The sequence below is a fragment of the Tachysurus fulvidraco genome, chromosome 2 (assembly GCF_022655615.1).
Source record: "Tachysurus fulvidraco isolate hzauxx_2018 chromosome 2, HZAU_PFXX_2.0, whole genome shotgun sequence".
NCBI classification, from domain to species: Eukaryota; Metazoa; Chordata; class Actinopteri; order Siluriformes; family Bagridae; genus Tachysurus; species Tachysurus fulvidraco.
In genome coordinates, this window is record NC_062519.1 from 35,415,824 (window position 1) to 35,439,906 (window position 24,083).

Sequence of the window (24,083 nt, forward strand, 5' to 3'; positions counted from 1 at the left end):
TTTCTGTCATTGTCGTCATGGTTACTATGAATGACTTAATGACTTATTTGGTAATCACTGTGTATATTCTAAAAGATAATCTGAAATACACTGAAATAGTATTGTCTGCACTGATTTCCCTTTCCAGAACACCAGGATGCTGCATACTCTGTGATCAATCTCTCCCTACTTATCCAAGAGCATTATTATATCCATTTTTACACAAAACTGTGCGCAAATTCTTATCCCAGACATCTCAATCATAGATCCAACAGGCACAAATAATATATAATAAATTTTTATAAATTGACTTTTGTGATTTTCACACTGCACTGATGTGAAAGCGTGAAACATTATAAGGTCATGTATCATTCTGCTGAGAAGTGAGGATTTTTTAAGAGCAAAAAAGGTCATTACATGTTGGGTGAAAGAGAGACTAGTGTGTGTGTGTGTGTGTGTGTGTGTGTGTGTGTGTGTGTGTGTGTGTGTGTGTGTGCATGCATGTGTGTTTGAAAGCTGTAATTATGAGGATGAGGACATAGCAGCTGTGCTGATACACTTCTGCTTACAATGAATTACAATGAAGAATACAGTGACATTAAGTGTCGAATGCTTCATGAGCAGCAGAACATAACTGCCTTCTGCTTAATAGCAATACTGATATTCTGCCAGTAATGGGTGGAACTAATGCTAGATGTAGGATTTGTAGGCTATAAATATGTTCAAATAATGCTTTTGTATATTAAATAGGATACAAAATAGTAATATTCAAAGTAAGAATATTTTACATTTGACTTACTCTGTCTACTGACCATTATAGAATTTTGATAAATTATTATTTTTAAAGTCTCAGATAGATAGTCATGCATAATATGTAGCTTGTTCATACATTCAAATAAACTTTGTTGTCAGGAAAGTACGATCAATAGATTAGTTATTTTTCTTTAAGCCATGTTCATGGATCATCAGGGCTTGCATTTCATCATTGAAAAAAACTAACATAAAAAAAAACAAAAAAACAAAAACAAATAAGAGACAAAAAATATTCTGGCTTATTAAGCTATTATTCCTTAACGTTCTGATCAGGGATCAGGGATTTTTTAAAAATTATTATTCATTTATCAAGGTGAATGTACATGTGAACACTAAATGTGTGACAGGAAAACACTGTAGATGGGACACCATACATATATATTAGCATACATTCTCACACACTCATTCACACCTAGGGGCAATTTGGCATAGCTAATCCATTTCCTATCTTTCATTGATTTTGGCAAGTGTGTTATGAAAAACGTAGAAAACCCACAGGAAACCCTCTCAGACATTGGGATGACGTGTGAAACTCCACAATGGCAGTAACCTGAGTACCAGAATGAATCTAAACAGGGATCATGGAGCTGTGAGATATTCTTGATATAAAAATATCACAATTTTTATTTCCACTGTCAGAAAAAAATACATGAAGAGTTTTTAATGTGTGAAAGGTTATTGACTGCTGGATCTTGCTTTATGTAATGAAAATGATTTGTTTGATAACAGCAGTAACCTGTGAATGCATCCAGATTATAACTTCAGTTATAAAGATGGAGGAAAACCTTAGCCATAACCATATAAGTAAAAAAACAACAACAAAGCATTCTTAAAACACAGATCGATTATTACGCCTAAAGTCATGGCCATGGACCATTTATAAAGCCATATGATGTATTCACAGCTTGAATACTCATTGACGTGTAAAGTAAAGCTATGACAAAAAAAACAAACAAACAAAAGAGTATGCTTATACAACTTGATTGTGTATGTATAATTATATATATATATATATATATATATATATATATATATATATATATATATATATATAAATAATTGCTGTTAATTCTGACTCATTTTATTGATTTATTAAGCATATTATTGATCACTGATTTATTAAGATTTATTAAGCATATTATTCTACTGATGGAGTAAATCTATGACTGTTCACTAAAATATCACACGTTTATGAGTCCACTTTTGGAAACCAACAGTATAACAGTATATGGGCAAATTTAAAGTGGTTCTGTGGAGTCAGTGTTACTTAGCTGTTGTTCTGCTATAAACAGTATTAGCTTTAATGGACAAAAGTCTGTAAAAGCCTGTAAATGTCTGCTTCTTTATAAAGAAGACATTTTGATTTTATGAGCAGGTTACAGTTCACCTTTGAATTCTAGTCAAAATATCACACGATTGGATACAACAGGTTAGAATCAACAGTCTGTAACAACGCCAGCTGTTGTTGAAGTGCTTAATAAGGTCACTTGCAATTGGTTCTTACCTTCCTAATAATGCTATTAATTTGAAGATGGCAGTATGAGCTTAAGGCCCTTCCTTCAATGATAAAAAGACTACCACTTTGTTTTCTAATTACCGCTTTAATCGGGGTCTAAATAGAAGCCATAAGCCTCACTGTGCCACAACATTTTGGAAATGGCCTCCCACACAGCCTAATGCTCCCTTAACCCCCTAGCTTTAGTGCATGCTGAAAGCGGGTTAGCAATGAAAAGCAGATGTGTGTTGCGGGCCTGACCTTGGTTGCCATGGGTACGAGGGACAGGCTCGTATTCAACCGCCCGCCCGAGTCCTTGCTAATTGCTGTCGCTATGGCAACAAAGCACCTGATGTAACACTAGGAAAGGGCAATAACCTTACAACAGTCCATTTATTTATAGGGAGCTATTCTGCACTGTGCCTCTCACTCAGAACTGGAAAAATGGACTTGAGAGGCGGATCTGACATATCTAATACCAGTTATGACAAAAAAAAAGTGACATTCTTAAGTGTGCATTAGAATGATGGGTACCATTGTTCAAACTGAACAAGCATCAAAAGGTGCCTTTCGCCCATTTTCCATAACTAGCACCTTCATATGGCAGTGATGACGGTCTTTATCATGCACAAAATAATAGCTGCAGAAGATATGTGATAGTGTAAAAGGAAAGACAAAATTATCTCTTTATTTCCACTGGTTTAATACATAAAAAAAACAACAAAGAAGCCACAGAACAAATCTTCCAAAATACCCCATATAGTTACATGAAGTGTGATACGTCATAGTGTGCAAAGGAAATGAGCAATGTGTTCAGCTCCTCCGCTCAGACTGCAGGCTCAGCTGTTGATGCTTTCAGCACAGACGGACTGGATTACTGGGGTTTACATCCTCCGAGCTTTACGAGGCCGACAGCCATTGTGTGGAACAGGCGTGTTGTCGGTGATGGACACAATCTCCAGTCCTCCCATGGTTAACCCTTTAATGGCAGACTGAACACAAAAACAGAAAAGAATGAACCAGCTGGTAAACCTTTACAGTAACACAGTGCTTTTCAAGTCTTATTTACTATCAAGTAGGATAAGCCTAAAATGACCTTCCTACTCTGTATACAAGCCCACCAAGTTGGCAATAAAATGTAATAATTGGGATTCACCCAAAGAAAGACATCTTTCAGGTCATTTGACTCAATTCACTTTATAATAACAACACCTATAAATATGCCTCTCTAAATTATAGTCATAAATAATCTTAAATCTAAGGAAAAAAAAGAACTAGAAAGCACTGTTAACATGATACACAAGGTTTTAAAGTTTATTTTTAAAGTTGATCAAGGTGCGTGAAAATTCATGAATAAAATTCTTTAATCGGACAACTAAATAAATAAAAGAAAAATGGCTAATCCAGGATTTGGAGTCTATTTGAGAGTTAAAGGCTAGATGCGAGCAACAGTAGCAATCTGGTGGTGCTGCAAATTAAATTCTCAACCTTTAATTTAACTGCCTGAACATGAGAGTTGATTCCTGTTGAGACATCACTGCCTTGTCAGAAATTGCCAACATACTGTATATGAATATAAGAATGGTACTTGGAGCTACTCATACCGTGTGATATAAATGCAAGCAGACATTATTCCCAATGCCCAAAAGCTTACCAGGGTCTCTAGTTTCTTGAGCTTGGGTTTCTCTCTGTTCAGTTCTTTATATGATTCCATCAACACTCAGTACGGTTACTTTTATGACATGCAACACATCTGCACATCTGGTACATCCCCCTTTTTCTCATTGTGTAGTATCTTCATATTCTGTACTGTTACTACATGCAACATAACTGCACATTAAATTTAATGATACATCATATTCTTCTGTTCATTCTTATTTTTCATTTAAATATTTTTAATTATGTTTATTTATGCACAGTCCAAGAAGGAGCAGGTCAGATTTTCCCCTTCACTGCTTGTTGTACTGTATATAACCGACAGATTAAATCTTAAATCTTCATAGTTCTCAGGCATCCTCAAACCAAAAGCCTTCCCTGTGGATTGGCGACTCTAAATTGGCCTGTGTGAGAATGATGTTGCATCCCAGGTGTATTTCTGCCTCATCCCGTATATACTGTTTATATACCATCCTGTTCCTTATATACACTGTACTCTGGATCGCACAATCTTAACTACGACAAAAATGGTTACTGAATGAATGAATCAATGCTTATTCACTGGTTGATGTCAAGCATCATCCTTTTCACAGCTGACCTACAAGATAACCGTCATCACACTAACCATACCCCCTGAGGTTCGGGTCCATATTAGCCGTTACTGTATGCCCCATACTGGCTTGTCCAGGCTAGCATTAGCTGTGATTCTGATGCTTCTTGAATATTCTGGGGTGAAAAAATGGACGCATGGAGTTCTTAAAAGCCTGTGGTTGCCTGTGGCTCTGAAGGAGCTCATTATATTCTCACCCTGCCTTAATGTTCACCCCCCCATCTTACACTCGACAGCCAGGGAACCTGCTGCGGGCAATCAGGTCGACGGTCAGGCTCATATTATTTATTGGAAAATTAGCATTCACAAAAAATTATTTTGCCTTACAAAGCATGAGCATGGAAAAAAGAAAGAAACAGACATTGATGTCTTGGACAGATTATAACAAAAAACAAGATTGCTTGCTGAATATGAAAACCTTACTGAATATAAACAAATGATAAATGATCTGTTCATAATTCTAAGAATTACGATTTGATTTTATCTTTAAAATCAAACTTTACCTCAATCCTTTCTTATTTTGTGGTTTAAATTCTGACTAAAACAGTGCAGTTGTGATAATCATTTATCACCACTTTATCTAGTATTTTGGTCCCTTTATATTTTCAAAAATTAAAGGAATGAAAACCTTTCCGGATAAGATTGAACACCCCTGACGTAGATTGAAAGGATGGATTATATTTGAATTTTCCCGTTCTTTCACTTTCTCACCCATGAGCTTTACCCAGAAAACAGCTTTCAACACAGAATAACATGTTGATATCATGTTTTATCTCTAATAGGTATTGAATTTTATGTTTCACATCCAGGCTACTTAATTTTCGATTAATTCCCTTTACCACCACAGACAAAAACCCTTGCTGCATTTAATTCATCTCAAATATTTTGTACAGCTGAAAACTCAATTAATGCACAAACATGTTTATTCAAATCAAATAACAATAAGCATCTACAGAATGAAGAAAGCTGCACACCTTTGTTTCTTTTTCAGGGACTCATTTTGGATCACAGGCCTGTTGCATGAGCAGACAAGCTCCCCCCCCACTCCAGAATTCACCCTGCTGTCACTGTCACAAGCCAACTCCACTGGCAGCTACACATGCCCAAGCAATGTTTCACAGATGGTGGTACACTTTGGATCAGAGGGAGTTCACTTGTTTCCCCCTGCCTAAACCTTCAGTTTCCCATCATCCCAATACAGCCGTAAGTTTCCGGATCCTACACAGGGCTCTTTTTTTTGAGATGGTAATCAGGCTGCTGTGATTTATAAAATGCTTCCATTTGGTCTTGCCAAACAGCTCAGATCCTGATGCACTGAATTACTGTATGAAGGAGCTTTTCTGCTAGACCACTAGAGATCGTAGGATACCACTTAGATACTGAATCTCTGAGTATTGAGGATAGATAGGCTTCTATTAAAACTGCTAAATGTTTATTTAGGTTTCTTATAAATAATAATAATAATAATAATAATAATTAGTAGTAGTAGTGGTATTGTTATTAATATATAACAATTATTATTATTACTATTATTATTTACTGAAGCACTTAAGACCTTTTTTGTTCGATTGATTTAAAATCGTCCACACAAAAATCCCTTACAATGTAAATATAATAAATAAATAAATAAAATAAATAATAATAATAATAATAATACTAAAGGAATACATCTAATAACAATCGATCCTAACAAAAAAACAACAAATTAACTCTGTTCATATGAAAACATTTTTTAGTTAAATAAAATTCAACTTATTACAACATATTGATTTACTTCTTCTTTCTCCAGCATTTTTTGCTAATATCAGAACGAAACCAATCCTGGGTAATGGATCAGTGCTATTTCGACCTAAAATCAGGATCATCTGCCAAATTGAAATCTCCTCGACCCACGTTGGGGAAAATCAGTAACATTATATAGAGTTATAAAGCACTTTATAGTTTGAGTTTGAGGAAACTCATTAACCACTAGCTCAGGAGATATCACAATAACGAGAATATTGGACAGACAGATGGACAGACAAGCCAAAAAAAAAGTGCAAAAACAGCAAGGAGTAAGAAATTCAGGAGTAGTTGGTGATGCGAAGCAGAATTATTAGGGGTTTTGATGTTAATCAGGTTGAACTAGCTTCGCTATATAAATAAACAAATAAATAAACAAATAAATAAATAGTAATAAGTTTATATATATATTTTTAATCAAGTAAAGACAGATGTATGTGTATGATGTATGTGTTTTTTTCTATTATGGGTGTACAAGACATCCATGTGGTACACCAGATAGAGCATTATTTTTGAAATAAAAAAAAAGTAAAAATGCAGAATAATAATCCTGCACTGAATGTTTCTACTCATTTAAAAGACATTATTTTGAGGCTCAGGTCAGATCTAATTGATGACTCCGGCTCTAGAAGATTAATTACTGTGGTCAACCACTGGAGCCTTTTTTGCTTCTTAGTGAATCCTTTCACTTTGAACATTCAGCTCTGAAAACCTGTTATGTTATCACAATTTCTGCTATTAATTTATTCTGATTCTAACCATGTTCTGCTTTACCCCCAGAAACATGTTTTTGACCTCACAATTGGCAGGTTTTTTGAAAAAAGTCACTTTAATGAAAATGAGTTACTGGCAAACAAAATATGCAAACATTATCTGATGTTGAACATCAACAACAGAGCCAGAAACACGCTTGTGGTTGGTACTGACTCATGCACACTGTGAATGCCAAGCGCAGCAAAAACACACCTGACTGATAAAAACATCATAAGAACATGAATAATTTCTAATTTCTTCTATTGAAAGGGCTTTTTCAATATAAACAGAACTGCTTTAATTTAAAGGGGTCATTGAATCATTTCAGTTTTCCAGAACTCTTAAAAGAATTATTGTCCAAATATTTGTCAATCTAATACCAAACAATGTACATTTCATATATTTCCTCTTGATCCCTCTGTTTATTCATTTCTTTTACTTAAAACACCCCTCCCACGCACACATTTCACCTCTCCACAAATCCCCGCCACTCAAATAAAGCATCTAACCACTATTGAGCTCTCTTTACATTTTCAAGGCCATAACTGATGTACATGCCACCCCTCGGCTCATATTGTGTTGCTGTGACTACTGTATGTTTTTTTCCCCTCTTCTATCCACCAAATGAAACCAGTCTTCACTCACCGTGTCCTTCAATTCACAAGCAACCGCTGCATTGCTGGTGTGTTAGACAGTATGTTGCTTATTTCTATACCCTGATTCCTTCCCTTAAAGTCCAATTTGTTTTGGTTTCAAGCAAAAGATTGATCTCTATACAGTTATCTAGCTACATTTTTCTAGACTCAGATCATATGCTAGGTGCCCTTTCAACTGACTGTATATACAGAATGTCCAAATAGTCAGAAACCAACCATATACTGTACGTAGTTTAGTACTTATCATTTACAACATATATGCTCTACACAGTCACCCTTAAGCTCTTCGCATTTTCTCGGCCGCTGTTCAGTTAAATATTTTACAACGATTTAAAGAACTGTCAGAATACCACAATAAATCTAACTTACTCTTTTTTTTTTGAAGCTTAAAGCCTTTTCTGATTTACATTTAGTAACATATGAATTGCAAACAAAGTATAGGCTCTAGAAAGGAAAGGATACTCAAGCAGGCATATCAAGCCTGTAAATACTTGCGTGTGTAATTCACAGCATATTTTCTTTCATTTTTAACGACCATGTTCACTGATACACCTTATCAGGTCAACACAATAAAACAATGCTGTGGATAGTTATTTATATAACCTAGGCTACTTAAGAAAATAGGATTTTGTGTGTAGGCTAGGTATGACTACCACATTTCTATTTGATCTATGCTAGGCAAAATAATTTATGCCAGCACATCACGCAACACGTTTAAAAATCATTCACATATCGGAATACTAATTGGTGTCTTCCTCCAATTTACATGAATTAAATTAGATTTCAATCAGAAAAAAAGATGTTACACAAGTTTTAACCATCATTGGCAGCTGTTACCATGGTAACTCAAAATGAACCATTCCTAAGGACAGCTCTATACTTATTGAGTTATATGCAAATAAAATATACACCCTTAAATCTGTACATGCACATCTCAGTAAAGTCCATAATTAACAATACTCACCAAGCGCCCTGGACCGAGTCCTTTGACCAGGACACGCACAAACGTCACTCCCTTCGCCTGTGCCTTCTGTTACAAGGAAACAATCACAAAGTAAGGCACTTGTTCTATTAAAGGCTAATAAATGACAGGAGCAAAACAAAACCATGGGAGGTGTGATGTGAGGGCTTGGGGAAAAAGACTGATTTAGACAATGCTGCTTGTGTCTGCACAGTAAATGAAGGGCTGTAAGAATAAAGTCATGCAGTTATTATCTGCGGAGCTGCAGTGTGGGGTTCTCATTAACTCCCCCACGGCAGACGGTGATGAAATTACCATCATGCCACTGAGGTAGCATAGAAGGTGAAGGATAAATATAACTGAATGATATTTCTGTCCATTGGCCTAATAGCCTGTTTTATGAGCGAATAAACTCAATGTATACAAAAGTTTTCAATTAAAAAATAAAACAAAACAACAACAAAAAAAAACAACAAATGCGCATTTGGAAAAAGGGTGTCTGAGGTACTTCTGTGAGAGGAAAATCATACTGGTGATAATAGATGGAGAAACACATCTTCTCACAAGGAGGTAAAAAAGAATAACAAGGCTTAATCAGAAAGTTAAGTCGTTGCTGCGCAATATATTTCGGGCAATTTTATTTGTACCACAGTGCTGTTTAGGTCGAAGTTCTGAATAATCAGAAGGCGTTGATTGATTTTCTAATACATTATTACTTAAATGCTAAAAATGTCAGTATGGAAGATAAGTTATATAAATAGATCAAAACTACATTTAATGTAATAATGGTGTAAGTTTTCTGTGAGGAGACGTTTATTTAGCATTTCACTTTGTAACAACGCACAGTATGAAAAAAATCTCCAAGTGAAGATTTTACATTTCCCACTTCCTGTGTAAAATAACAAGCTGCACCGTCTAATTAAAAAATATATATATATGTAAAAGAGAGACTGGTGAGGGATCCGCAACATTAAGCTACAATATGATAAATATAAGGATATGCAATTTGTAATGAATTAAAATTGCATATCCTTATATTCATCATACTGTGAACATTTTTTTCCCAGTAAGAACAGAGGAGGTTGGTTTTGATCAATTTTAGACATGATATAAAATAGATTTTCTTTAGGTTGGAGTCTTTCCCTTTGACATAAATAAAAAAAATCTCATTCAGTTTGAACTCTGCTGCTACTGGTGATATTCACATGAGCCCCACATCTGACCAATCAGCAGCTCTGCTTTACACTCAGCACAGCGGCACAGTGGAAGACCTTCTCTCACCCATTCTCTCCTATTCATTATTCTTCCCACCTTCTTTCTCACTTTGTTTTTTTTTCCTTCACGTTTTCTTCCTACCTGCTTATTTCACATGATTTCTTTTTCCTCTTTCTGTTACATTTTCCCTCCTGTTCTACTTCTCTCTCGTTCTCCCTCTTTCCTATTCTGCCTTTCCATCTTCAACAGTCTCTTTTCTCATCTCGTTAATCTCTTCTCACTTTTGTTTCTCTCACACCTTCTACCATGACCTTTACTCTTATTTTCTTAGTTTCTTTGCACAGTGCAAAGAAGATTGTGCCTGCCACCCAGAGCATCATAATCAACATATGCGCTTTCCATCCATAATATGCAACTCATTACAACACCTACTGTGATTTTAATGCACTACCTGGCTAATAATAACTAACTGTAAACAAATAAATTAGATGAAATTTCTTGTTTTAAGTGACTATAAAAAGCACATGCCCACAGTACACTACTAAAAGGAACAGTGGTGCCATCCAGTGGACAGCATACATATTAAAAGTCACTTACATTATTATAGAAATGTTTTTTTTTTTTTAATTAACCCTTTGGAGAAATTAATTTAGTTTGCTGAATGATCTAAGAGTAAAAATTACAACTTCCTGTTTTTTTCTTCAAGAAATAAAAAGACTACATTTCAGTATGCAAGGCAATCACACTAACCAATTAAAACAAACCTTAAAATGAAACATGTTCACAAACACTAAGCGACAAATAGATAAAAAAAAGATTGTGTCGAGGTAACAGATTATTTTATCATTTAATGGACATACAATGATGTGCGTGTTAATTTAAAGTGAATATTCATCTGAACTGCATGCTGGTTATAGTTACAGTTAAATAAAGGATTTAGGTATATTCTCTTTGTTGTCATTTCCTCTTTATGTCTATTGCCGATCACTATACTACACTGATGTGAAAATCAGTTGTTTTGTATTTTTCCCTGCAGTCATCTCCTAATGTGTGATCAATCTGCAGTGTAAAAGTATTTCCTCTCTGAATCCTTTGAAATATATTTCTATTTTTTCACTTTTATACCCCTCGTCTTCACCAGGCTGAACATATCTCTGACCTACTTGTGATCTGCACATTGTGTTTAATTAAAGTGGATACTAGATGTGCTTTATGTTACAAATTACATCTATATTGAACATCTTACAGCAGCAGCTGCGATTCCAGTGGTCTGGGCAGCAATCGGAGTGGATTTCTTTATATTACGGAAGCCTTCTGTCCCACACGAGGTTCTGGCCATGGACTGACCGTTGTTGTCCGTCACCTGGATATGAGTGCTGCAGAAAAGAAGAGAAATCTGATCAGTCGTTCTCTTTCACACCCTGGCTTCTGTGATAGACCCGAGGGATCTATCATACACTTATTCAGTTTACATTAATAAATTCAACAGATGCTTTCATCCAAACTGATACAAGGATACAGCCTAGCAGTTGTGGGTTAAGGGTCTTGGCTTTAAGGGCTTCCTGACAGCATGGGGATTTGAGCTTACACTCTTCTGATTATGAGCTCTATTTCAGTGCCTGTGTCCTTGAGCTCACATTCAACAGGAGTTTTATTTCATCTTTTCATATAGTTGTTGCTTTTAGAATTTATAGAATCAGTTTGCTTTTGAATGTTTAGAACACAGCCTCTATTGAAAAAATACCATTTCAACCTTGTTAGTTAGATCCATTGTCAGAGGATCTGTATTCAATGCTTATAGCTACAGAAGGATTTTTTTATTCATTATTATTGAAACAGGGAACAACATATATGATGAAATGTATTTCTAACGTAAATGACCCAAGACAATTTTTTTAACAGTTAATCAGAGTCAGAGCTGTTCAGATACACTAAAGGCCAAATAGTTACGTGAATTCTATCTGAATGTGTGCACTAGCAGTCTGGAGACTGACGACACAATCAATGCTATGAAATGCTCTTTAAAGCAGCTTTCAGGAGAATTTAACAAAGAGAGAAGGTTTTTCAAAAACTTACATCCTTCGGATTTTTGAACATAAAAATTTCTGCCTAATAATCGAATGCAGAGAATATTCTCAGGCATGAATTTTATTTGCATAACATTTAAAATGGTTTCAGCTTAACAGCAATATTTAGATTCAGGATATTTCAATTTTACATTTAAATTGAGTTTTTCTAAGCAACTTTGAGGTATGGTTGACACTGGAGTGTTGCATTTTTGCTTTTACAAGCAAATCAAATCTAGTTAAATAAATAACATTATTCCCAGCCAAATAATCGACATGGTTTCAATAGGAACTATGTATCTTTTTTTATTACATATGCTAAACATCATGTAGAATATTTTACATTTTAAAGAATATTTTAGCAGGTGGAGTGTTCTACAGCATGATTTATACTAGTATTACAGCCCAACATGAAACCCAAACACTTTTGGAAACGTTCTACACAAATTAAATGTACTCAAATCCTTTTGTACTGAAAATGCAGTAACTTACTTGTTATAAGTGGCTTTAATGTGAACTATGGGTAATTCTTCAAACGTTTTGCCACCCCATCTTAAACTGCTATCCTGGCCTGGTAGGGGAGGATAAAAACTGAACGAAAGAAAAGAAATAATAACTGTGATTATCTAGGAATGCAACAAAAACTCACGCATATTGTACCACATTAACAAAATTAGACATTTTCTATCATTAATATCTAGTCCCTCCAAGATTTCTGATTTGTTTTTTTTTAATTGTTCTGGTCAAAAATGCTTGCTTTTGCTTGTTTGTTTATTTTGCAGAAAACTTCTGTAATTGGTAAAAATGCATTTTTTTTAAACCCTGGAGAGACTGTGTAATTTAACATGAATGCTTACTTTCATTTCTTTATACAGATTCACACATTAATTGAGGGACCACATTGTTTAGTAATGTTCATGTGCTACTAATGTTCCAGCATCATTGTTAAAAGTAACAAATTAGCATGTAAGCAAATTAGCAAGTGAGCAAGATATGAGCTGCATTGTTGTCACCAGTTTCTATTTTTATCACTTGAAAATAAGAAGCCAAAAACAATTCAGTTTGTTATGCTTCTGTGCACAAAGCACGCTTTCCTTAAGATTCACATTCTGTGGCCACAGATTTCCTTGTCTAACTATTACAAAATATTTTAAAAAACAAAACACTAAAGTCCCAGCAAAATAAATGTTAAATAAACGTCTACTCACAGCAAACTTCACCATATGAACGATTACACACATTTTAAAAATCTGTTTAGGTTCCACATCTGGAACACAATTCAGACTGGGGAAGTGAAATTTAATGAATAGTAACAACAGAATATATATATTCTCTAGTGTGACCACAGGTTTCCACTCATAATAACCATTTCCAAGCTTTTTTATTTTCTCAGCAGCTTTTGGACTTTTTGAGCCATGTCTACCTTTTGTTATTACTAATGGAGTGTCACCATGGTAACGTAAGCAGTCACAGAAAGTGACCTACCTGAACTCTCTAGAGCTTTTTGGAGAAGTCGTGCTGGATGTGAGTTCTTGAGATTGAACTTCGGCCTCTTGGAACCTTGCAGAACTTGTGTATAGTGGGCGCAAGACATTTCCTCCTCTGCATCCAAAACAACAACAACAACAAAACAAAAACCAGACAATTAATACTGACCATATAATTGATGTTGAACTCAATGCTATATATATTATCATCACTATATATTATATATGCTATATAGCCAAACATTCATCCCATTCCAGGTTCCCTGTTTGCTCTTATAGTAACTAGAGGTTATTTTAGTATCTACTCAGATTTTAAAGTAAATCTCAAGTTTTTGTTGGGGAAAAAAGAATATCATGCGTTTATATTACATGGCCAGTTAGTGGAAATGTTTTTTTTAACTGTTTTTTTATTAACCGAAAAGTTAAATCATTTTACAACACTACATGTTTGCTTTGAAAACACAACATATGCCATTATCCAATTACCAAATACACATGAAGTGTATCTGATGCTAGTTAGCCAAACACACACACACACACACACACACACACACACACACACACACACACACACACACACACACACACACACACACACAAAACTTACATCGTTTTTCCGGATACACTCAAAGGCTCAAGAAGCTGCTGACATGCCCCTCTTATAAACGACGTTAATGCAAAATGTATTTTATACATTTTGTCTTTCGGCCATTTATTGACTACCTAAAACTAGCTACGACTGACAGGACGCTTTAGTTTATCCCTAACCGTTTTCAGATAAATCCCGCCTCCCTGATTATGATTGGCTATTACACTCCGGCTTTCTGGATAAGGATTGGCTAGTATCATGATTTCGGAGGAAGTCTACCTGTATTAACCAATCGTAGCCAGTAGTTTTCCAGAATACGGGTTGAAAATATAAACGAGCCGCATGACATTGCGGGGTCGCGTGTATCAGGAATGTACCATTTGGTAAAATCAGAGGGGTAGTCGTTATTCTAGGTCACGGACTTTAGTATATTTCGCAAATGCAGATAGCACTACACTTGACTTTTACACTATAGTTAATTATTATCTTTTATTATATAGGTATATTATATGAGTAATTTATGCATTTAATATATTAGCTCACAACTACTTGTATGATTTGGCTCACCCATCATCTGCTTCATTTTTTTATACCGTAAGTCCCCAAGCGCTCGCTCACTCTTGCATTGTGGGTACTTTTAAAAATGGCGGCGCCCTGTTGGAGGTGTGCTTGGAGACCTCTAAGGCAAATTATTTCAGGACCAGGACGGTTAAAATCTGCAGTGCGTTATGTTTCTAACAGCGCTCAGAAAGTCAAGATTGGAAGCCCACCGTCACCGTGGGTTCTACACGGCGCCGTGTGTTTACAGAGGCTTCCGGTCATCTCTCAGGACTTGAGCCCGATTGAGGAGAAGTTCATGGAGCTCATGCGCCAGGTCATCTTCTAAAGCCTCATTTTAGACTGACAACCTGCCCATATGGAGATGTACAATGTAGATACATCCCCATTTAACGGCTTTTCTTCTTATCCTATCTTTTAACAACTGTTTACTGCGAGACGCTTTTTTTTAAAAACCGTATTATAGTGCAATAGTGTAGTGAAATAAAAGGTTGCTGAATCCAATACACTTGTTTCCCTTTGGGATTCATCTTTCCAGATCAACTACCCAAATACTGAGGAATACATCACTTTGTAATAAATACTGGACTCACACCTTGAAGTTTGTTGATTTATTTATTTTAAATGAATGTCATGTCAATGCACAATATTTATTTAATACAAACAGAGCAGACATGATGACAAGTTATGTGAAAAGAAAAAAAAAACAAACAAACAGAAACTTGGTGGTGAAAATGTACAGAAATGCTGCCCATGTTGTACATCATGCTGTTTTCGCTTCAGTTTTAAAGGGTCGCTGTCCAAGGTTCCAGCGATCAGTGCATAGATCTATCCAGATTTGAACTAACAGTAGCTTTATGTTGTTAAACATTTGAACATTGTGCTGTGGATCTTGCAGATGGAGCTGGAGAGAAGTCTACTCTCAGACCACGAGTTGCGGCTGTTGGAAGACGCCGAGCGCATGAGCCGCAAACAGGATGCTGATTACGATTCGGATGACGAAGAGGCCTATGGAGGTCAAGAGATCGTCACAGCACAGGATTTGGAGGACATGTGGGAACAGAAGTTCAAGCTTTTCCAACCTGCTCCTAGGACGAAAGGTTTGGAGAATCTCTAATGAATTAAAGGAAATGAATTTATCCAGAAATTAGTTGAGTAGCAGTGTCATGGATTTCACAATAATAATTTGTGTATTATATTTAATAACCTGTATAATAATCTTTAAGAACCTCCTGATTATTGCAAAGTGAACACTCTGTTTGCCATTATACTCTGGTTACTGGTGGGCATGCCGATTAAACAATTTAGACGTCAAAGTAGTTCACATTTTCCCCCAAATGTATTCATAAAGCTTTATGCTGGCCTATTTTTTGCCTTTATATACATACATGTAGTTCCATTCAAAAGTTTGCATTTCACCAGCATTTGGTAGATGAAAGGTATCAGAGAACAGAGTACAAGTTGCCCCTCCCCATCCCTTTTTTCTTTCTTTAAAATAATTTTATTTTAATTTAAAGTATAGATTTATATAGTGTTTATTTTGAAGCGGGGATTTCAGTGAACTGGCTCTTTACACAGTCTGGAGATCTTATTTCCTCTGCATTGGTGCTAGGACAGAGAAGCTGTTTTAGTTCTGTAGTGTACTTTTGTCTTGGAAGAAATGGCTCACGAATGCTATTTCTACGTACAAAAAACTTTCAGAATCTCTCCAGCTAAAATCTCAAAAACTTAAAAATCTAATTAATATGAAATGTATGTGTAAAATTACACCTGAAAATGGCTTACAAATCATTTCAGTGCAAAAGAAGCACAATTCTTGGCTGATAGACTGGCTTACTGATGGAGTACAGTACTTGGTGTATTTTTAGTTTTTTTGTTTCGGATGAATGGATGATTTAGTTTATACACTAAGAAAATTGTCATTCATGCCATTTGTGCCTGACACGATTTTTAGTCTCTCACCAACAAGGTTTAAATTAAGTTTAGAGCTTATTCAGTATTTGTTTATTTTGTTTTTCAGGTCAATTTAAGGAGAATCATCTAAGTTTAATTTAAGGGTTTTTTTGTAAGCTTGTCTGTTGTTTTTTCTGTTTTTGATTTTTCCATGTACAAATATTGCAACGTTATATTTCCAGTCCTATTTCCAATCTAAGGAGAGTGAGGGAGGAGTAAAAATATTACAAGCTCTGCAAATTGCAGGTTGTAATAACGTAATAAATTGCAAATTTTGTCACATTTCGGACTTTAAATGGAATCAACAGTGAATAATAGCACATAGTTTTAGCAAGAAGTTAGCCAGTGGGCAATAGTTACCAGCTTAGCCGCAAGTTAGATGGTGAACAACAGCGAACCGTTTTAGCAACAACTAGGATAACATAGCTCTAATGATGCTCAAAACAGTGATTAGCATAGCCATTTAAGCAAGCGCTGTGTGCAGACATGTTGAGTTGATGTCACTCCAATCTCAAAATGAACAGATAGTGATAATTAGCTAATTTGTTAATATTAATATTTGCTAATTAGATAATTTGTAACATTACAAGCTGTGTAGTCGGGAACTCCTGGATGGCGAAAACTTGATGGTGAATTAGTTTTAGATGATTCTTCATTATTGCGCTGCAAAGAGTAACAAAAAAAATTTCAATACAATCCTTTTACAGATCAGGGCCCGTATTCATAAAGATTCTAAGACTGACCTCGTAGAGCTCCTAATTTAGGAATCTTACCCTAAGAGAGATTCAGGACCAATCTCCGAGCAATTCTGAGCAAGGAAAATACAAAATACTTTTATCTTAGAGAGGAGGCGGGGCTAAACACGTTATTAGGTATGACAGATTCTTTTGAAGACTGTGATTGGTTATCCAGTAAAAACAAAAAGGTTTATTATGAGCCTTCACTTTGTCTCTATGTTAAAGATATTTCAGGCTATATCATGTAGAGATCACATTCCTGACCGATCATATTAGAGATGCTCTAACATCTGGATATTACAAATAAATATAAATAAATCCAAGATAAATATATTATATATACAATATAAATAATAAATGTAATGTAAACATCTCTGACACAGCGCAGAAATGTCATAGCAACAAATTCTATTATTTCTGCCGCCATGGCATTTCTGCACTGTGTAAGAGATGTTATCTCTAATATGATTGGTCACAAAAATAATCCCTAAACAATCTAATCTGTAGCATTTTATTAACTCACTATTATTAGTAAATGTTGTACACAATACATTTCTTCTCCCGGTCATTTTCCAGTCATAAAGAAACTCTTAAGTCTCTTAAAAGTTCTCCTCACTACTACTAACACTTTTTGACCTTAAGAGCTCTTTAAAGGGTTAAGATGCTTTTGAATAACTTTTATCTTTACTAGGATCTTCTATTTAATTTGAACTGGAAACACCTACATATCTAAGAATTTTCTTTAATACAGAGAAACACTTTGCACTATGAATTCTTATGAATAAGGGCCCAGGTTTCTAACGTCCACACGGCTGATATTTTTCTCTGTTGATCTGCTGCTCAAAGTGTTTAAGCGTATCAGAGAACCAAACAAAACGGTATATATTTACTTACTCATTCATTTCCTTCAAGTGTTAATTTGACATTTCCTTGTGGGCCTATTTAATCTTTTAGGTCACACAATATTATCAATTCTCCAGTCCCAGTTCATTGATTTGCTCATCTTCTGTTTTATTGAGGAGAAAAAGATCCCCAGTCATTTGAGATTGGAGAAAGGGGTGGGGCTTCCAGGTGGTGTCATTCATTCTAATCACCTGTGTAGATCGTTCCAGATTAATATGATTAATAATCTGCTTTTTGAGTAAAACTTTATGCCGGATGTGGTGCTCTTGTGCAAAAAAGCATAAAAGTCGGGAGGTCTGGAAATATAACGAGGAAATAAAATCCTGCAGGGAAAAAAAAAAACTACAGCTTATTTGAGTCTTTCACCTTACATTAATAGAGTTATGTAAATCCTTCCATGCAGCCCAAAACCATATTTGATCCATAAGTAGCATGCATCCTGCTAAAATAGCTACACTGGAATTGTTTTCTTCCTGAAATAATCTGAACTACAACAGTCATGTCACGGGTCACAGATGGATTTGTTCTTCTTCCCACATTAAAACCATCCAGAGGATAAATATTAGTGAGCAAAACTTGTGCTAAGCATGTCATACTGAGTCAGTGATCTCCAAACATTTTGTAGCTACTGACACCGCAGATGTGAGCTCGGCTGAACGCTGCCTGGGAGACAGCTTGGTGCTACTGGTGAAGCAGGATGTTGGCTCTCAGAAGGTTTGGCTTCTGCCTCAGCTGCCATGGGAGGCAGGAGAGACGCTGAGGCAGACCGCAGAGCGTGCCCTCGCCAGTCTGCCAGGTAATGTGCCCACTTCCCTTTACACTGTGTGTGTGCCAAGATGAAGATTTAACTCCCTCATATTGATATGAACTTTATAATGGCTTTTACTCGTTCCAAGTGCAAAATAACATCCAGAAAATATATTCAGACAAGAGTACAAACATTTGTGCCGGCTCAAAAAAGGAGGCAAATATGTAATCCGATACACATGAGCTGCTTTATAACAGACACAGGGAGCCGGTTGTAAGCGGTCAATCATACTAAATCAGTTTTCTCTGATTCTGTAATATATGCTTCACTAAAAAAAATTCTCAGCAATCAACATAGTAATCAATGCTCCGTTATATAACTGGGACATTTACATGCTAATTACACAACACTTATATGCACATTTTCTTTTCGGGTGTGTAAATACTTTCTGTTACCTGATCTAACCGTATTCTGTTGACCAGCAGCAGATGATGTGTAGGAGATGATACACCTACACGTGGAAACAGTTTGTTTTCAACCGTGTTAATTAGGTGCATGATTTCATTTCTTACGTCTTTTACCTTTGTTTTATTTGATTTTATTGTGTTTTTAATGATTGTGTAGTAAAACAGATGGGTTTCAGTATCAGTTTTAGTATACAGTTTTTATGTATTTAGTAGCTACATTCATTGGCCTAAGCCAATATATTGACTAGTTAAACTTAATCCCCGTTCACACTGCAGGTAAAAGTGGCCCAAATCTGATTTTTTTTGGGGTCAAGTGACCAGGTCAGACTTCTTCAGGAGTAGTGTGAACACTCAAGTCTAGCCCAGATCTGATTTTTTTCCAATGAGGCCGCAGTGTGAACAACCAACACGGATTTGATGCGACTTTTACGTCACTCTACATCGACATTAGTCACAATTATGTGCCGGCGAGTACGCACACAAACGTGACTACGCCTACAAAATGATTCAAATAATCAAAAGTTGCCCTCGACATCCGAAAATTTTCAAAACACTGCGTCTCTGTGCTGCCATTACACAAACCTTTAGAAAGAAAAGCGAAAATGTTTACTTCCTCCATAACCTCGCCAACTTTAGCGCAACGGCGTCATTGTTATTGTTCGTTTGTGCGTGCGGGTCAGTTCGAAACAGCAAACAGTTCACACTGGTATCTGATATAGGCCACATTTTAAAAGGTAACGTGAACAGCCAAACAAAAAAATCAGATCTGAGCAAAATATCCGAATTGAGCATTAAGACTTGCAGTGTGAACCTGGCCTTAGAGAGGACTTTTTTTTGCCCAGATACAGATCTATAAAACAGCATAGTTCTCTGTTTTGTTTAAAAATTTTCAAACATGAAATGGTATCGGATGTCAAAACGTTTCCTAATTTCTACAGTTATGATTCCTCATTGCTCCAAAGGAAGGGAGGGAGGGATGGATGGGCATTTTATCTGGCTATCTATCTTTGACACTCACTTAAAGAGCTGTCTGTAATGTTCAGAGAGGCTTGCAATGATTCAAAATTACTACAGATTTTTCTCAGATTTGAGTTAAGACACATCGTGTGATATCATCACTATGTACATTCAGCTAAAGCTTTCTTAGATTCATGTGCATCAAGCATGAGTACAGCGATCATATAAATTAATTACATACGAAAACCAAGAATTCTGTGCTTGCAGTTTCACTAATTTAAGTAGTTTTCTGGAAAAAAACCCCAAAAACAAACAAACAAACAAAAAAAAACGATATACTCTTCAAGTTGTATAAAAAGTTTTGAAAAAAAAAAAATACAGCAAATTCAAGCATTTATGGCCAACAATTGCTAAAAAAACTCCTGGATGGACTGAATAATAATAATGTACAGCTGTACTAACTGTTATATGTATATATGTATGTGGATATATAAAAATACAATATTTATTGCTTTTGTTTGTTTGGTTCTGCAATTAGGCACAAAACTGAACGCAACCTTCCTCGGCAATACCCCTTGCGGATTTTACAAATACAACTTCCCCAAAAGCATCCGGACCGAGAACAGAACAGGAGCCAAGGTGTTTTTCTTCAAAGCCGTGCTCTCTGGTAGCGACAATCTGCCACCGAAGAAAGACTCCTGCGTGTGGGTGAGAAAGGATGAGCTCCAGGATTATCTCATGCCAGAATACCTGAAACAGGTCAAGCGATTTATTTTGAATCTGTGACCTGCTGAGACACTGGACTTCATGTAGAAATGTCATACACATTTATGTAAGACACTTGCTCTGACTCTGGTGTAGTGGGATCGTGTCAGATCAGATGCCTCGTCTCTGCTGATCAGAAAATAATGTTCATTTTTTTGGAGCTCCATTTCCACGCCATAATCAGTTATGGCTCTGTGACCAAGCGTGACATAGCTGACTAAATAAATCTAGATTTCCAGATGAGTTGATTAAATGTATCAGGTGTGATGGGCACTGTGTGTGTTGGAGTGTGGTGGGGGTCTCAAGCTTGATTGAATTCTGTTCCAGTTTCACAACCACAGATGAGACACAAGACTAAACTTTCATATTATACATGTGCATTTCAAAAATTAGAAAAATAACGTTCGAAATTTGTTCACTTGTATTTCGTTGTCATGTCTTGTCAAATAAGGAGAATGTCATAGTTTATTTCTTTTTTTGTTCATGTAGCCCAACCCACACGAAGATGATCCTCAATCTTCAGATGTTCTGTCCTGTTGGCTCAGTCCACCTTTATTTTATTTTATTTTTTTTAGATTTTATAAGATGATTTATGTCATTTTTGTGTCACTGATCATCAATATTAATAATACTGATGGAAATGGAGCACCTATATCCCTACCATGCTTGAGTGGGTTCTCTTACAGCTATGTGTGGAAATGTAAATTTGGACATTTCATTTGAATTAAATTCAATCATAATTTCATTTCACCTTGTTTCCCACAACTCAGACCTGAAACATCACCTCTGTAACAAATATGTGCATTCTTAAAAGATTGGTCATGTTCAACATGCTGAATGTCAGTGTATTTTTTATTCTTGAAAATAAATAGTAAAAGGAAAACAGAAGATGACAAAAAAGAGAGGTTTGGACCACAGTGTGGTTATTGTGCCTGTAACATAATTCATACTTGATATAAATATGTACACGATATGGCATATATTAACATATTTAGTGTGTGTAACAATTTTTCTTCAATGGAGTTAATGAACCCAAAATTGTTAATGTCCCAGCATGATGATGCCCCTGTGCACAAAACAAGGTCCATGTGATTTGCTAAGGTTGGTGTGGAAGAACTCGAATGGCCTGAACAGATGCTTTTCTGCTCAGCATGGGTTAAGCTGCCTGTAGCTTCCTGTCAGCTCAGTCTGGCTATTCTCCTTTCACATCTCCTAGGTGTTTCCAGCTCACATACTAGATGTTTTTTTTCAGGTATCTGTGTAGAGACACCTGTGAGTGAAAACCCCTGAGAGATCAGTCTTTTCTGAAAATACTTAGACTAGCCTGTTCTCAATGTCCAAATATTTATAGCCCTGAATGTACTGTATATGTAGACTGAAAACTTGCTATGATTTGCTCACACAGTGAATATAACAGAAGCTGACATAAGCCTAATCAGTTTGGTTTGAAATCAGATACTAGCTGTCAAAATGTCAGTCATGCTCCTGAACCACAGTCAGAATCCTTCCATTTTTTTGTACTGCTTATTCTTATACTGGGTGCCAAACCATCCCAGACCACACACACTCCTACGCTACGAACAGTTTAGAGATGCCAATCAGGCTACACTGGTGGAGTGCTCCGAAGAAAACCCTGAAGCATGGGGAGAGCATACAAAAGGCATGTACACACACACGGCGGTCAAACCCCCAATCTTGGAATGCATGCAATCTTTAAATGCATTTATTTTCTCTTTCCCATTAGTGGCTCATCAGAATCTAAAACATTACGTTTACTCATGGTTGAGATACGGATAAAACAACATATAGATTGTCAAGGTTGTCCACCATGTAAAGTTCATATTCTACCAAATGTTCATATTCTCCCTCAAAGGCAGGGTTGGATGTTCTTGAATATGTTCCTGATTTAATCTGTTCCCTGTACAAAACCCCACTGGGAGGCAGTAGTGAGTTGCAGAATTAAGGAAAGGCATTTTGAGGAAGTAAGAGTGATATTTTATTATTTTTTACCACCCAGACAGTAAATTCCTCCCTCATCAAACACCTAGAGAACATGCTTTTAATATAGCTCACACCGAAGCATCAAACACTACACGGCTTTTTGCGCTGAATGTGCACAAACAGGGATTAGTCAAGCTATGACTTATTGGACAATTCGATTGTATAGGTGTCAGAACCTGGAGCTTGACATATTTTACACAGTGTTCCGGGACAGGCTGTTCTAGTATATATTAACTATACGTCTTCAAAACCACACACAAACAATAAAACAGTATGTTATGATTTGTGTCAGCCCTTGTGTGTGTGTATGCGAGCGAGTGTGTATGTGACAGATAAGTTTGATATAGCTCTTGTGTGTAGGAACATCATTCCAGACTCCAATATCTCCATTTTCCACTGAGGTTTTTCACTCATAAATTGCTTAAACCACAACGGAGCAGGCAGTCGACAACAGAAGAACACACCCGAGTGCACTCTGGCTTTAATGCAAGCCATATTCAAGAATTAAATAAACAAGCCCAAGGTCAAAGACCAAGTCAATAAAATCAACTGCAGGCTGATGTAAAAAATTCAGGAGGAGGTAAGGCTAAACAATTCTTGAGGAAAATTTGGACTTGAAGTGATCTAGATTCTTTGACCAATATTATATTTATTGCATTCCTAAATTAATAGACCGTGGTAGCTAAATTTCCCTAGCAGATGTTTATAAATGACTATTCATCTGCATTTTGCATGAATTACTGACTTACTGGCACATTTGTATTGCAAGTGCCTAAATCCGGAGCAAAAAATAAGCACCATGTGCAGCCATGACTCACTCACCACATTTGTTCATTTTATACTTTTAGTCATCGTTTGTCTATGGGAATTTCATTTTCAGTACATAATATTAAACATTTGCTTGGGACAAATCTGTTCCTTCTTACAACAAG

General features: G+C 36.0%; 2 protein-coding genes across 2 annotated transcripts; one reads left to right on the forward strand and one right to left on the reverse strand.

Moving 5' to 3' along the window:
* Positions 1-2,944: 2,944 nt before the first annotated feature.
* On the reverse strand, positions 2,945-14,267 carry mrps11 (mitochondrial ribosomal protein S11). The gene is made up of 6 exons (XM_027162619.2): positions 14,081-14,267; positions 13,472-13,588; positions 12,479-12,577; positions 11,167-11,296; positions 8,709-8,774; positions 2,945-3,279 (listed from the first exon to the last, which is right to left on the reverse strand). Exons 1-6 carry the CDS (start codon positions 14,167-14,169, stop codon positions 3,172-3,174), a joined length of 609 nt encoding a protein of 202 aa, XP_027018420.1. The 5' UTR covers positions 14,170-14,267; the 3' UTR covers positions 2,945-3,171.
* A 387-nt stretch (positions 14,268-14,654) lies between these two features.
* On the forward strand, positions 14,655-22,054 carry mrpl46 (mitochondrial ribosomal protein L46). The gene is made up of 4 exons (XM_027162610.2): positions 14,655-14,936; positions 15,519-15,720; positions 18,839-19,009; positions 20,924-22,054. Exons 1-4 carry the CDS (start codon positions 14,706-14,708, stop codon positions 21,169-21,171), a joined length of 852 nt encoding a protein of 283 aa, XP_027018411.1. The 5' UTR covers positions 14,655-14,705; the 3' UTR covers positions 21,172-22,054.
* The last annotated feature ends 2,029 nt before the right edge of the window (positions 22,055-24,083 follow it).

Coding starts and splice junctions, on each gene's coding strand:
- mrps11 (XM_027162619.2), bottom strand. CDS start 14,169: ATGTATAAAATACATTTTGCATTAACGTCGTTTATAAGAGGGGCATGT. Junction 13,589..14,080: donor AGTGTATCCGGAAAAACGAT/GTAAGTTTTGTG, acceptor TTTTGGATGCAG/AGGAGGAAATGTCTTGCGCC. Junction 12,578..13,471: donor AAAAGCTCTAGAGAGTTCAG/GTAGGTCACTTT, acceptor TCTTTCGTTCAG/TTTTTATCCTCCCCTACCAG.
- mrpl46 (XM_027162610.2), top strand. CDS start 14,706: ATGGCGGCGCCCTGTTGGAGGTGTGCTTGGAGACCTCTAAGGCAAATT. Junction 14,937..15,518: donor TCATGGAGCTCATGCGCCAG/GTCATCTTCTAA, acceptor TGGATCTTGCAG/ATGGAGCTGGAGAGAAGTCT. Junction 15,721..18,838: donor ACCTGCTCCTAGGACGAAAG/GTTTGGAGAATC, acceptor AACATTTTGTAG/CTACTGACACCGCAGATGTG.